Source organism: Alligator sinensis, unplaced genomic scaffold (assembly GCF_000455745.1).
Source record: "Alligator sinensis unplaced genomic scaffold, ASM45574v1 scaffold19_1, whole genome shotgun sequence".
NCBI classification, from domain to species: Eukaryota; Metazoa; Chordata; order Crocodylia; family Alligatoridae; genus Alligator; species Alligator sinensis.
Window position 1 is genome coordinate 1,935,579 of NW_005841916.1, and position 15,396 is coordinate 1,950,974.

At 42.2% G+C, this 15,396-nt stretch overlaps 1 protein-coding gene across 4 annotated transcripts in view; it reads right to left on the reverse strand.

Annotated features, from left to right (window-relative positions):
* Window positions 1-12,682, reverse strand: part of CD2 (CD2 molecule) — a 23,336-nt gene extending 10,654 nt beyond the window's left edge. For 3 of the 4 annotated variants that reach the window (XM_025198187.1, XM_025198188.1, XM_014517580.2), the window contains exons 1-3: window positions 12,531-12,682; window positions 6,601-6,903; window positions 2,605-2,868 (exon numbers count right to left, since the gene is read on the reverse strand). In XM_025198187.1, coding sequence (XP_025053972.1) covers window positions 2,605-2,868; window positions 6,601-6,903; window positions 12,531-12,603 — 640 coding nt within the window. In that variant the 5' untranslated portion in view covers window positions 12,604-12,682. Of the gene's footprint in view, window positions 1-2,604; window positions 2,869-6,600; window positions 6,904-10,492; window positions 10,739-12,530 lie in introns of those variants that run through there. The other variant, XR_003092905.1, reaches the window with a different exon arrangement.
* Window positions 12,683-15,396: the final 2,714 nt, after the last annotated feature.

Below are 15,396 nucleotides of genomic sequence, written 5' to 3' on the forward strand. Positions count from 1 at the left end.
AGAACAGGAGGGGTTTCAACACTGAGAAATGCAATGTACTGCACGTATTGAGGAAGAACCAGCAGCAGAACTACAGGCTGGGGAACTCCCTTCTCGTCAGAGCAGAGGCAGAAAAGGATCTTGGAGTCATTATTGATGCCAAAATAAACATGGGCCGAGAGTGTGGGGACACAGTCAGGAAGGCCAACCATACCTTGTCATGCATCCACAGATGCATCTCAAGCAGGTCCAAAGAGGTGATCCTCCTGCTCTATGAGACACCGGTCAGGCCGCAGTTGGAGTACTGCGTCCAGTTCTGGGCACCGCACTTCAGGAGGGATGTGGACAGCATTGAGAGGGTCCAGAGGAGGGCCACCCACATGATCAGGGGTCAGCAGGGCAGGCCCTACGAGGAGAGACTACAAGACCTGAACCTGTTCAGCCTCCACAAGAGAAGTCTGAGGGGGGATCTAGTGGCCTGTTACAAACTAGTCAGAGGGGACCAGCAGGCATTGGGGGAGTCCCTGTTCCCCCGAGCACTACCAGGAATGACTAGAAATAACGGTCACAAGCTGGCAGAGGGTAGATTTAGATTAGATATCAGGAGGTGCTACTTCACAGTCAGGGTGGCTAGGATCTGGAACCAACTTCCAAGTGAAGTGGTGCTGGCTCCTACCCTGGGGGTCTTTAAGAGGAGGCTAGACAAACACCTCGCTGGGGTCATTTGACCCCAGAACTCTTTCCTGCCATGGCAGGGGGTCGGACTTGATGATCTGCTCAGGTCCCTTCTGACCCTATCCTACCAACTATGGAACTATGAAACTAGGGCATGCTTCAAGAATGAGAAATCATTCTGATAAGAACTGCTACTGTGGCCAACTAATCTTTTAAATGGATCCACACCTTGAGAAGATGACAAAAACTGAGACTACCTCTTTGCCTGTACTGGTGAGATACTGTCACTTTTACAGCTAAATACTGGACTTTGCTTTGCTTTAGGTGCATTTAACAGTGAATACTTGTAGTAAATAAAGCCTTTCTGTCATTCCTCAAACGAGTTGCCATGTCAATCCTTTATACACTAGTCCTGAATCCCATTTCTTGACTTAAAACCATTGCAGCCAATGAAACTGTGAATTCACTCCAGCCAGGGACCTAATTTCCAGTGTTTAAACCATCAAACTCATACAAAAGGTACAAACATTTAAGATATACTACAGTGAATAAACCTTGTAGTAAATCCATCATCCAGTGTTCACATCGGCTTGGCCATTTAGCAGGGCTAGTTCTGGCTACACTTGAGACTCACTCCTTGAGTCTTGCACCTGCACTTAATGCCGCATTTCCACAGCAAACTCACCATGCTCAGTGGTGGCATGCCTCAAAAAAGCTCTGCTGCTCTGGGCAGGCCGTGTCCACAACTGGAAGCAGTGTTGCATGGGACTTCCATTGGGCTAATTAGCAATGCTAAGCAACCATGCCAATAGCTCATCCTCAAAATAATTAGTGCAGTCCTGGCACCATGCAAGAGACAGCCTGCATGAAGGAGCACAGCATTCCACTTCCTGGCACAGTGACTGTCCCATGTAGATATGCCTTACTCACCACTTCCTCCATCAAACTGCAAACTCTGTATTTGAATTTGCCAGGCCATCATGCTTTTGGCTCAGTCAGTCCTATAGTGTAGGACTCTTTCCATGTACTGTGTGAAATCTGACTCACTTTATTCCATTTTAAGCTTTTCTGTGAAACATGCCTCCCCTTAGCTCTTGCAACCCTCTGGAAAGCCATGAAAGCTGTATTATGCGCATGCTATAGATGGGAGACCTGAGCACAAAGAAACTAGAAGAATTTCCCAAGGTCACACAGGAAATCTGTGGCAGAACCAGAAATTGAACTAAGACCTCCTGCATCCAGTGCCTCAAGCAGAAGATCTGCCCCCGCTCCCTAAAAGCTATTGTTTAGTTCAAAGAATGGGTACATTTCAGTTGTATTTTCCATTTCATTTCACTCCCACTGCACTAACTTAATGCTGTTGTGCTGAGCTTCTCAGGCTTGGTTAATTTCCTCCAAACACCCACAGGTATGCACATGGCAAGAAAGATACCAATAGGACAGACTTTTTTCTAGCTGTAAAAGAAATCCATGCACCATTGGGGCACCCCCAATTTTGCGGATGAAAGAAAAGAAAGGGGGAAAAACTTCTTTGTCCTCTTGTTCTTCTAATATGTCAGGAGCAACTCCACTGAAGCTAATGCCATGTTTGGGCACAGCTAGAATAAAAAAGAGCAATATCTAGTCCATTCTTTGCAAATGTGGGATGTCAACTGATGTGTCAGCCAAATTTCAACTTGGGTCATTTTGTCCCTACAACTAAAATGACCTCTGCAGTTTCCAGCACGTCAGCAGCATGTTACTGATAATACATAATAAGGAATAATAATTTAAGAAAAGACTTTTGATGCCTGCTAGAGATGACTGTACACTGTCAAAAATGCTTTCCTCCCTCCCACTCTTCCATTTTATTTTACTGAGATTCTACTGCTTTGGGAATCGGCAGCCCCTGGCACCTATTTGTAAGCTTGTACATCTTAGGAGGACATTTTTGTAGCACAGACTTTGTACCTGCACACTGGATATCTTTGGTATCATATTTGCTGGTAACGCTATTTGAAACAATGCACGTGTACTTCCCAGAGGCATTTTTAGCCTCTTGATATTCCATGTTCCAAAAGCCATTTGCAGATTTCCATTCTTTTGTCGCCTGGAGAGATTTGCCCTCATAACGCACCAGCTGAGAAAATGGTTTAGGCTCCTGCTTTACCTCACATGTCAACTTAAGTTGTTTTCTGGTACAATCCCATGTGAGCAGTGGTTGTGGGACAGGCACTGAAACAGAAGAGAGACAAGCGGGTTGTGAAGATTTTTTTTTTATTTTAGAACATTCATTATTAAAACAGAACCTCAAATATCCACACCATGAGACAAAGGAATGTAGAAGAATTTAGAGGCATGTAAAGCATGCAACAAATTATTTTTGTGGAACGATCTGAGATAAAATAAACTGAAACACGGATTATTTGATAAGGAGGAGGCCAGGATGTAACAATGCCTACAGAAACAATGGAGGGAGAATGGAAAGCGAATTGGACCTGATCAGGGTGTCCTACCACAATAAGTAAGAAAAGGCCATCAAGAGACTGATCTTCAGGCTTGTTTTTTCATAAAATGTTTAACACCTTTTAGACTTACTGCCCATTCTCCTCTCTCCTCCTTTCCTATTAAGCCATAGAGCATTCCTTGCTAAAGTAAGATTCACTATTCACCTACAGAGAGAGGATCCCAGTCTCTTGGTTCTATTTTTAATTTATCTTTCCTTCATTGTGAGCTCCAGCATGCATTTTATTCCTAGGCCAACTCCCATCCACACACAAAACTCTGGCGTGAATTAAGTAGTGCTTTAAACTCAAGCTTGGTTGGCATGGATTGAATTGCAACTGTTGCTAGTGCATGGGCTGGCCTTTCCATGGGGATGCAGTAGCATGAGTTGGAGGAAACCAGCAATATGCTCCTCATAGTCTGAGTATTGTTTGCTGGTCGGTAACCAAATTGGCACAAGCTGGCATCCCTCTGCACTAGCACATAGGCAAACATGGGGCACATCTACATAATAAACTTGCCACTCCCTCTAGAGACCTTCCCTCTAGCACACTGCGCTACTCTGCGTGGGGAATCCCTTCTCAACTGGAAGCAGTGTAGTTGCTCCAGACAGTACTTTGGGCTGGCTAATTAGCACTGCTGACTGACTCAGCTAATAAGCTTGCCTCCATGCTAATTCACACAGCTGTGACACTGCCTGAAGAAAGCTACATTGTTTCATGTCTTGTTCTGCCCAGAGCAGTATGGCCAGTGTGAGGGCATGGCTCTGGAGCACCACGGTTATGCTAAGTAGACATGGCCACAGAGAGGAGTCTGAATGTGGGATGTGAACTCTCCCAGCTGGGAGTATATGTAAAAATCTGAGCTTAGGACAGAGAAAAGAGCCCTATCTAATGTAAAGCACATTACCCGGGCAACTACATCCAGCTATAGTTAACAACAGACACACAGTTGTGACAGAAAGGAAGAGAGGAGGTAGCAATGTCCTCTTTTCCACACAGGATGAGCAAGATCTACTTGCAAAGTTACATCCAAGCAAAGGTATATTGCAGTTGCTTTGGAGGAAGAGCAATGCCACATTTGGGAAAGTGGGGGTGGAAAAAGGAAACAACAGAAAGGCTCTACTTCACTGGAGCACAGGGTTAAGACTACACTGCTGCACGGCTCTAGCATGATGGCACCTACAACATTGGACTCAATTTTGGGCACCTAGAAGGCTGGAGAATATTTAGTAGGGACCCAAAAATAATAATTATAAGGAAAGAGGAAAAAGTTTAAGGGGCAGTTGTGATCAGAAAGGTGTCTGTAAAAGTGGCAGGTAAGGTTCTTTGAGTGAATGTGATATCTTTTATTAGACCGGCTAAATAGTTGGAAAAATAGTTCTTTGCAAGCTTTCAAGCACAAACACAATTCTTCTGGCATAAGGATAGTCTGCTGGTGTTTGTGTGCTCTCCCGGGCGTCACACACAAACACCAACAGACTCTCCCTATGCCTGAAGAAGGATGCTTATGCCTGAAAGCTTGCAAAGAACAATTTTTCCAACTATTTAGTTGATCTAATAAAAGATATCTTATTTACCTAAAGAACCTGGTCTGCCTAAGTCCTTAGACCACAACAGCTATAATCAACACTCCTGTAAAAATGGCAACTTTCCTCAGAACTCAGGCCTGTTCCTGGGCAAACTCAGTCTCACTGTTACTGCTTTGAGAGAGAGCATGACTGTATGCTACTTTTTCTATCTGTCATGTGTTCTGAAAAGGCACATCGCTCTGCTAGGTATAAAAGGCGAACAAAGACTTGACAGGTCTTAGTTGTTGCTTAATGTGCTATTGGAGGGCATTCATATATTATGGCAATGACTGCAGAATAAGAATCTAAATAGAATACAATATAGGATTTAGCATTCCAGAATATCTGACAGAGTAATCTGGTTTCTACTTGTGCTCTGTAAAGTTTTTACTACGATATAAATGCAGATCTCTGTTATTGACAATGATTCATGAACCATAAAGAAGCCAGCACAAGAAAATTTTAAAATGCTAAGAAGTGCCAAAAGTAACTGAAGGGATTCATAAGGAGAGTTGTTCAAATTGTAGAAAGGATTGTCAAAATAAGTATTTTTAATTCCCCCCCCCTTTTTTTCATTCTTTAAAGACTGTTTAGATATCATCAAATCTTTGAGATTCAGAAAATTCAGAAAATTCCAGCCAGTTCTCATAATCAGTCAAAGAAAAAGAAATTTTAAACATGTTCCAACATGTTCCCTGCATTTTTTTTATTTAAAAGTTGGTCCAAATTTACTAAACAACAAAAAATTCAACCAGTTCTTCTTTTGAAGGATGGACTAAGGAATAGAAAGCAGCAGACATGAGAAATTTACAATAAATACATTTCCACCTACTTCATCATTTACTAATGATTATACATCATGCACAATTGAAAATAGTTTCCATGTTTACATCCTTCATTGAGAAAGTTTCACTGAATTAACAGTAGGATTAGAGGCTAAGCATGAGGAGGGAAAAAAGAAAGAAAATTTATTAGAGAAGCAAAAGGCTTCACAAATGCATAGGGCACAATTCTATACCACATTTCCTAAAACACTGCTACTCACTGTTTAAACAAGCTAAGAAGCTACTACTTATCAGAGCACTGAATGGGTAGTTAAGAAAGGGATCTTTGCATAGAGTGACATAAAGGCTTGACTAGAGCTATCAAATGTCAATGGGTATACTACAGCTCTCCCAAACTGGCTTCTGACGTTCCAGAAGTTAAGTACCCTCAAAGGTAAGAGAAGACTAGATAATCACAAAGAGACCCGCAGTGTATATGAACCCTACTAAGAGAAGCCAAATACATGGAGCCCAGATGAGTCCAGCAAAACATGGAGGACTGTGTTTCAAAGAGTACTACAAACATCTATCTCATTTTACTCTTTCATGAAAAGCTTAGAAGAGCTCTACCACCCCTTGCCTTCCCTCCTCCTATATTCAACCTCTACCTCCTATCCCTCCACAGACAATTTCTGGGTATTTTGTGTGGCAGAGCAAACACTCACCATAAGCTAAAAAATTGTTGTTACACACTGATGGAGGGCTGTTGGCATGGCAGAAACAGAAATGTGGTAGTTGATAGAAGAAATCAAACAGCAGGGTGAGAAGAAGGAAGCAGAGGGACTCAACAGCATCAGGAATATCCTCCCATTGCACCAGTCCTCAGCAGAGGAAAAAAAGAGGATGGAGAGCATTGCTTGGGATGGGAAAGGGGTTTTTATACCTAGCAGTAGTTACCCACCAACAGAAAAAGGGAATAGGGACAGGAGGAGTAACCCTGCCAGGTAGTCATGCAAGAAGTAATGTTAGGGAGAAAGGGAACGGTGAGACAGTTAGCAAAAGGGAAGAATAATAACAAAGGAGGCTCTACCAGCTGATCAGGGAGTGAAGAGAAGTGAACAGACTCACCAACAGTGCTCAGAGTAATGTCCTTCTGCTCTTTTAGAGTACCATCACTGCAAAAGACTTCAACTTTGTAACTTCCACCGTCCTCTTCCAACAATTGTTCAATTTTCAGGGTCCCATTCGGAAAAAGGTAATACTTCTTTTTGTCGGAGTAATAAAATTTTGAAGAATTGACGAGTTTCACAATTATATTTGTATCTTTGAACCATCTTATGTCATGTGTACTCTCATTTAGAGGATTAGAAATATTCAGAAAAACAGACTCATTCAGAACCGCTGAAACCCTTGCAGGTTCTCCAAGTGAACCTGAAAAGAGAAAAATTGCAATTTAGATGATTAGTGAACATCCAAAGAGTCTATGGAAGAGGGCTAGTGGCTAACACTACAATATTAAATGACATGGTTACAAATGCTTCCCCACTGATCTCCAAGCCACTCTTCACTAATAATGTGTGTGTTAATAGGGATGTTTTCATCTCATGGTCTGAACAGCAGTGACCAGCCATTAAATAGTTATGCCTCCCAGCACCCAGCTTTAATTCTGATGCACTGAGAAATAAAGGGCAAGTTCCCAAAAGCTATTTCAAGGGGGATTATTTTGAAACTTGGGTCTGATTTCCAAATGACAGAGCACTCACAGTTCCTGAAGTCAGTCAGGGTTTTCGGTGCACAGTGCCTCTGAAAATCTGGCCACGTTGTATGGGCCAGAGTCTGTTGGGCATCTAGGCACCTAAGTATAATTCTATTCTATCCTGCTCAAGTCCTGCAAACCCATTAATTCAGGGGTCACCAATCTATGGCACACAGGCCAGATGTGGGATTGGATCTGACCCGTGAAGATCTGCTTCAGTCTACATTTTACTAAGGGAGCACCAGTCCCTAGCTATTGGATATGGCCTGGGTTTTGTTAATGGCACACAGATTACCTCTGGTTGCTGAAGCCAGCTGCCTTAACCTGAGTGGAGCACTGTTCTTTGTTGCAGCCTGTGCTCAGCATCCCTGGAGTGGCTTGGGGGGGGAAGGGGGGCATGAATGCTGGCCCATAGCATCAGCCAGGTTGTAAACTGCAGCCCCCGTAAGTAAAAGGCTGTTGACCCCTGCATTAAATTATCTACTTTGGTAGATGCCCCTTTGGTAGATGCCCCAGCATCTGCCCCTTCCAATCAAGTCATAAAAAGCAGCAAGTTGGAAAAGGACCCAAATTAACAAAGGTTCATGAACTTGAACAGTATAGAATAGAATCACACTTACATGCCTAAGTATACTTAGATGTCTAACAGCTGGAATAGGATCTATCTCTAAGAGTCCCTAGATGGGCAACCAAAAGCACTAGACACTTTCGGCTATATAACTACAAGGCTGACATTTTCAAGCGATGAGCAATTTCTAATGCCATGATTTTTGTGCCCAGCTTGGGATAGCCTAAAAGAGCAAATGCTCCATGTTTTCTGAGAACGAGGCCATTTTAACATGTGTTGAGCTGGATACCATTGGACACCTCAATTCACTGGTTAAAAAATTGCAAAATATGATAGACCAACAGGGAATGAGTGATAGACATGGGACTAAAACCTGGGCATCCTATCTCCCAGTCTCCTCCTCCACTGCTTTGACCACAGGAACTCTGTTGCATAAGTTCTGTCACAGAAAAAAATGAGAGAAAATGCAACAGATAACCATGACTCTTCAGCTTTTCAACAGTTCTTTTTGTATCATAAGAAAGCAAAATCATGGCAGCAAAAGCAATTTTTTTTCTTGTTTACGCATAACCTTTGACCCCATTTCCCATCTGTAAAATTGCTAACAACAACTCTATCCTATGGTGGAGTGCAAGGTTTGTATATAAATGGACTGCTCAGCACTGCAAGATACTGGATGCATCTACATGTGCAAATAATCTGGGAGCAGTTTACTCTTCAATAAAGTACTTAAGATTAAACTCTTCTGGGCACACATCTACACATGCAGGAACACAGAAGCAGATTTGCTGCTCCTAGTAGCAGACTGCTTCTGCTCCCTGCAGCAGCCAGGGGAAGCTCTAGGCTCCCCCTAGGCATAGCCAGGGGCCAGGAGACAGGTGTCTCCTGGCAGGGGCTGGGGCATTGCTCCCTGCCACCAGGACCTACCTGTTGCTGGGGCAGGCTCTGCCACCAGAGCCTGGGTGGAAACAATGTCCCCCTGCCCAGGCAGCAGGGAGCTCCCAGCCCCAGCTCTGTGATCATGGGGCCTGGGCTGGAAGATCCTTCTCTCCCAGCCCAAGCCCTGTGGTCGTGGGGCTCAGGCTGGGAGATCCTTCCAGCCTGGCTCCTGTAACTGCAGGGCTCAGGCTAGGAAAGAAGGTTCTCTCAACACCAGCCCTGTGACTGCGGAGCTGGTGCTGAGAGAGAAGGATCTCCCATCCTGGATCCCACAACCATAGGGCTTGGGCTGGGAAAGAAGGATCTCATAGCCCAGGTCCTGAGCCCACAGGTCTAGTGCTGGGAGATAAGGATCTCCCAGCACCAGCCCTGTGATAGTGGAACAGGGCCTGGGAGATCCCTTCTGCCAGGCCAGGGGAACACTGTTCCTGCCCTGGCAGCTGGCAGCTCCCTGGGGCAGGGAGCAAGCCCCCTGCTGCCTGGCTGACCAGGAGCACATTTGCTCCTGGTCAGGCATGTACATGTGCGCTACTGCATAGTAAGTAATCAGAGTATGAAATCTACTGCTATGAAACTACCGCACAGTAAGTGTTTGCATGTGTAGACGCAGATGCTCACTATGCAATAATTTGCTGTACTGCACAGTAAAGCATCTCGTATAGATGCGCCCATCGTGTCACAAAAGGGATATACACTGGTAGTAAAGAAGAGCAAAAGCTGCTATATGTGAATCTTGCTATTACAGAAAAAAGAGCACGTATCTTCCTATGGCACCAGTAACATAACTGGGAGCGAGGGGGCACACTGGGGCAGCAGCCTCAGGCACTGTCTTGGGGGAAGAGGGTGCAAAACTAGCCACCACTATGGGCAGCACAGTAGCCAGTGCTGCCCCACAACTGCCTAGAGCTCAGAGCTGCCCTGTTGTGCCTCTACATTGCATATTCTTCCGTAAGATCTTGTGCACATGTCTGTGACAGGCACAACAGGGAGACCGCACTTATGAACACAAGCAGCAGACTGGAGTTTTCCTGTTTGCTTGTTGTTTTATTTTTTTGGTTTTGTTTTTTGAAGCCTGACGGTCATTCCAAATGAGGAACTGACTCTAGGCAGATACTTGTGTAGGCCCCCTTGCCTGCCTTATGCAGTCAAGTTGGGGAATAATAATGATACTGAAATAGACAAGACAGGGGTTAAACGTGCTTACCAGCTTCAAATGAAATAAATTCATTAGCAACAAAATGTTCATTCATAACCAGGGATTATTCAGTTTTCCATTTCCTAAATTAAATCCCCTCCAATCTACAGGATAAAGCTTATTAACACAACAAGTTACACCAAACTGTTTTTAAACATTTTAAGCCATTTTTCCTGTAGAGAAAAGCAATGTTTATAAATCATGTATTATAATCCTTTATTAAAATACCTAATCCTTGATTATAAAGCTTTTATTTGTATCTGCAAGATTATAGTGAAATATATAATCAAAAGGAAAATGGAAGCCTAATTGCTGCTCCATAGAGCTAGCAGTATTTGAGCTAAGCAAAGTCTTAAAATATTGTGCATTACATCTATATAATTAACATAAGAACCCGGGAAATCACTTACGAGAGCCTACCAATCCAAAGAGAAGTTATTACTGTACTTTCAAGTTCCATAATAAGGATTGGGCATTTCTAACAGCATAGTCTGAAATCAGTCAGTCTTGGAGGGAAGTGTTTTAATAAAATTAATATTCCCAGTAAATACATTTTAAGTGATAAGAAGAAAAGTAATTCATTGAGTTGCTTCTGCTCAGAACTACGGTCAGATATCAAGAATTATTTATTATTACATGTATTCTGCATTATATAATATGCATTTTACACATGAAAAACCATGCAAATTTGAGGGGCAACAGTTCTGTAGTATTCCAATTGGCAGAGAATGCTGTTACATCTTTAAACGTTGGCATGATGTCCTAAATCAATGAAACAGGAGTCTGAGCATCCCCAGCACACAGTCACCTGTATAGGATAATGAAACAGTATTTTTGATAGTGCTATGGGACAGAGTGATCAAAATGTAACAGCAAATAACTCAGTTACAATCAGAAGGAGTGTGGAATACTGGAGGTACCTTGAGCTGTAAGTGCACTCATAGTCAATTCAGTGTTCTGAGGGATAAAGCACTGTTGCGTTTCAAGGTTTTAAGTATTTTCAACAGATAGTTACATTTGAAGAAATCAAGTGTGTTTTTTTTACATCAAGGTCATAACAATATTTTTTTTATCTACTTACTTTACCATGAAATATAGAGAACCCTAAACACCCATCAAGAATGATCTACAGTTGAATGATAGGAATACATCTGTGAAAGCTTCTTGTGGGCTGAATCCATTTCACCTGTTCTAATCTGTGAGTGAACAGTTTAGCTACATGTTTAGAGCACAATTTTTAAAAAGACCTAATTTTTATAGTATCAGTAGGTATGAAACCCACTGTTTCCTAAACCTTCTCTTCTCTTGTGCTTTTGCCACCTTTTTCTGAATATAACTTGCACTTTCAATCATTCTGTTTACCTTCAGTAAAAAGTTAGCAGTTATAAAAGAGCTGGAAGTCTACATAATGCACAGTAAAGTGTATCTTAAATAGGGTTACCAAAAAAATCCTATAATGGCTTCACTGATGGCAGTCCTCAAGTTAAGGATCATGAACTTAAGAACAGAACTGTTCACTAATTATTATTCTAAATGCAAGGGGAAGCTCAAGTCTTTGGTTTCCCCTGAGTAAAGGATGAATAAAATAACAATACTCCAAAAATCTCACAGCATTTTGCAAAGGAAGGTAAGTACTAAGGAAAGTAACCTCTGTTGCCAAGAGGAAAAGGGATACCATTAGCCACAGTATGGACTGGAGCTGACAGGGTGCTTGGTCTCCAGTCCAGAAAAGGCCTTGAATACCCACTTCACTTTAAACACGTGAACCGTCCTTTTGAAGTCAATGGGACACCTCGTGAACTTAAAGTGAAGTCAATACTTAATGTACAGTGCCAGGCTGAGCGACAAGACTTCAAGAGTTTTCAGGACTGAGCCTAGGAATTTTAGGGTGAAAACCTGCCTCCTTTGAAATCAGTGTCAAAACTCCAGCCCCCAAATATCTGAAATTTGCTGTTTTGGAGGGGCTAGCAAAGGTATAACAAGGTACATAACACCCTTTAAATGTCTGATGTACTTGCTCTGAAGTCTAAGTAATTCTCTTAGCACCAAGACTAAATTTACCCTGTTGTAAGTCCAGTGAATTTAGTAAGATGAAACCAGGGAAGAATGGGATGTAATTTTTACAGAAGATCCAAGTGGCTTCCCATTTTATTGGGTCATCTGCTGTCCCTCAGGCTTTCACATTTAAACCATAAAAGCAGAAGCTGTTTGGCAGGGATCCTTATCAGTCACATTTAAGTCTACATATTTAAGTGCAATTAGAGGAATGAACCAAAACATATTGGTAATAACTTGCTCCCCTGGTTTCAACAATAATTAAGTCATGAGAGAGGTTTAAAATTTGTAGTTTAGACAGGACCCCTACAAATCTTCATAACTAGCTCAAATCTATTGAATGTGCAATTATGGTGAGATAGGTCTCATCCCCCTAACTGGATTCCCTAATTCCATTATAGTCAGGGTATAGATGCTCCAAATGCAGCTGTCATATTAAGACGCCCCCAATCCTTGTATGAATACAAGGACTCTGCCACTAGTTTAAACACTCTAAATGCAATGCAAAGCCAGTCTGAAAGAGCCAAAAGCTAATATAAACTCACCTTTTACACTGAAAAATAAAATCACCAGGTACTTCGCTAGAAAAATCTCCTTAAAGTTCATTTTCAAGACCATATATCCACACAGTGAGTCTTTGCCTAAAGAAAGTTCCTGGCAAGAGGTCCTGCTGCAAGCAAGTAATCTTTCGGCACCTTAGTCCAGCCCTTTAACTCCTACCCCCTCCTCCTGCTGTTTTTTGTACTACGTTTCATTTCTGTTACAAAAGCATTCAGGGTGGAACTGGGTTCCCTTTTCTGTTCATAAGGTACCGTATTTACTCAAATACAAGACGAATTCCCCCCCATCCCCCCCCCACCCAATCAGCATGGGGAAAAGCTTCTCATCTTATATATAAGGAGACCTCATCAAATACATTATTACTAAACTGCTGCCAAAAGCAGCATGTGCTCAGTAAAGTAAACCAACTAAGAAGTTAATTAAACGTAATGAACACTAAATATGACTAACTGGGCAAACATGCTGATGGGAACTTTTTTTTTTTACCAATTTTATTGAAAACACATTTATCACCCTACACTTACAAAGCTACATGTATTATTTTACCAAAAGTTCATATCACAGAAACAACTACATATCAAAAACATACAGCTACATATACTGAACCTTTAAACAACTTATAACAACTACTCACAAAAACTAAACACTTACAGAAATCTTTTTCTTCATAAAGAACCCCATGAAAAAACTATTACTTCAGTAACCACCTGAAACTCTCTGCCTGTCCCATCAGTCCTCTCTGTTGGTTCAGTGAAATAAGTGTGTCTAGTCCTTTCCCCTCCACTTCTACTCAGTCTCTTCCTCTCCATTTTCTAGCTTGTCTCAATTGATGCAGCATTTTAGTTCATGCAGCCTCAGCTTCATGCACTCCTTTCAGTGAAAGCCAATCCCTTAAACACCCAAAGGTTTCTTACTTTCCATAAACTAGTTTTAACACATGTTAATAAAGTCCTTAATAACGTTTCCTCTGGTCCCTTTGGTATGAGTCCATATAGTACCATCTCCTGTGCTAATGACAAGTTTATTTTGGTGACACTCAGAAAGTGATGGACCCTTTCCCATACCCCATTTTCATATGTATGCTCCCAAAACATGTCCTACCATTTCTTTTTCCCCGCACCTCTCTCTTGGGCACCTATGATGAGCTTGTCAAGCTCCATCTGTATTGCGTCTCTCTCACTGGCAAGATATTTCTTACAACCATCCACACTAGGTCCGCATGTTCTCCTTTTAGTTATTTACCTACCACTGCTCTCCACACCTTCTTCACTTGTCCTTCTATCTTGCTTTTGCTTGCTCTTCTTGTACCTGTCTTCCTTCTGTGGCTTCCTTTAGCAGATGCTGAAACTTTTTTTGCAGATCTGTTAGCACTTTTGTTCTTTTCCTCAGGCATATTTGGACTTTCTTCCTGAAGAGTTCTCTCACCCTCTTCTTCACCATCATCCACCATTTGCTAGTACTCCTAAAATATTTCTTCACATATGGTCTTGTGTACGCTTGACCTATCTCTTCATCTTGTACCAGCTACACATTTAACTTCCACAGTCCCTTCACTCTCATGGGGCTCTTACCAAGACTCATTTTTGATGGCTGAAAAGTGATATTTAAAGATTTGCTTTTAGAAATTGGCTTCTAGGTAAAGTAGATATTGCATTAAAACAATGGTCCAGGGCAACAGCAAGGGTTAACTGTTTCTAAAAGCCTGTTTGTCACAAAGTTTCACAGCCTTCAAGGAATCAGGTCTGAGGCCAATGGACAAACAGACTGGGAAATTTTCACAGTGTTGCATAAAAATCCATAACAAAAGATAGGCTTGCCACACTGGAGCCAGGTCACAGTGACCAGCTACAAAGCTCCTGGGATTTCTAGTTTTGGTGGATGGACTAAATTAGGAGGCTGGGCATGCCCAAATTAAGACACCAGTAAATGCCTAAATTAAGATGTATGCATGTGATGGGTTTGTTGTAACAAAGAAGTATGCTGACAGAACAGAACCTGGACAGTATGATGACCACAGGGAAACCAATCAACAATACCTGGGAATGAAGTGTCATCAAAGAAAAAGAATACAAAAGGAGGGATTTCAGAGCAGCAAAAGGCCACCATGGACAGAGGGCACACCGCCATCCAACTTACCCAACAACTCTGTGGGCGGTGGGCCTCAGCCCTTGACCTCCAAGACTGATGATATTCAAGAAAGAACCACAAGGTGAAGCTCACGTACTTGCCAGGCATACCTTTCCTCTGTGAACCCTACGACTGGTAGATATAGAATCGAGAGGATTATTTTGTTTGCCTTGCCTGCATTACTCATATCTGCTATCACTGTGTATCAATAAAATTTGCCTATTATCGAACGGAAGAAGCCATGGTCAGTCTGAGTATTTGGGACCGCCCAGAACAGGGTATCTGGATCATAAATCCAGTGCCAACAATTTCCACCTTCAACATCCAGTGATCACTAAAAGCCACATATATGGTTTCTTTCTTCCTTATCCCTGTTTCTTTTGATACAAGCACAAAGTCCGTTCTTGATTGTTTCTTTCCACTGGGGTCTGTTCTACTGAAAACTTTCTCCCCTGCCCACACATCTCTTAGCAACTCTTCTTTTATTATATTTGTTCACGGTCTGGATGAGCTGTCTAACACTCAATTTCCTCCTTCCCTTGTTCTGTCTCCTACTTCAGTTATACAATTGATGTCTCCTGCTATTCTGCGTGGTCTCCCTCTGGCCACATAAAACACTAGTATTCTAAGCAGTGCATTCCTTCCGTCACTCTCTGATGGTACATATACATTCAAAATTTCTAATTCTGTTCCCTCAACTGATAGTAACATTCATTGCAACCT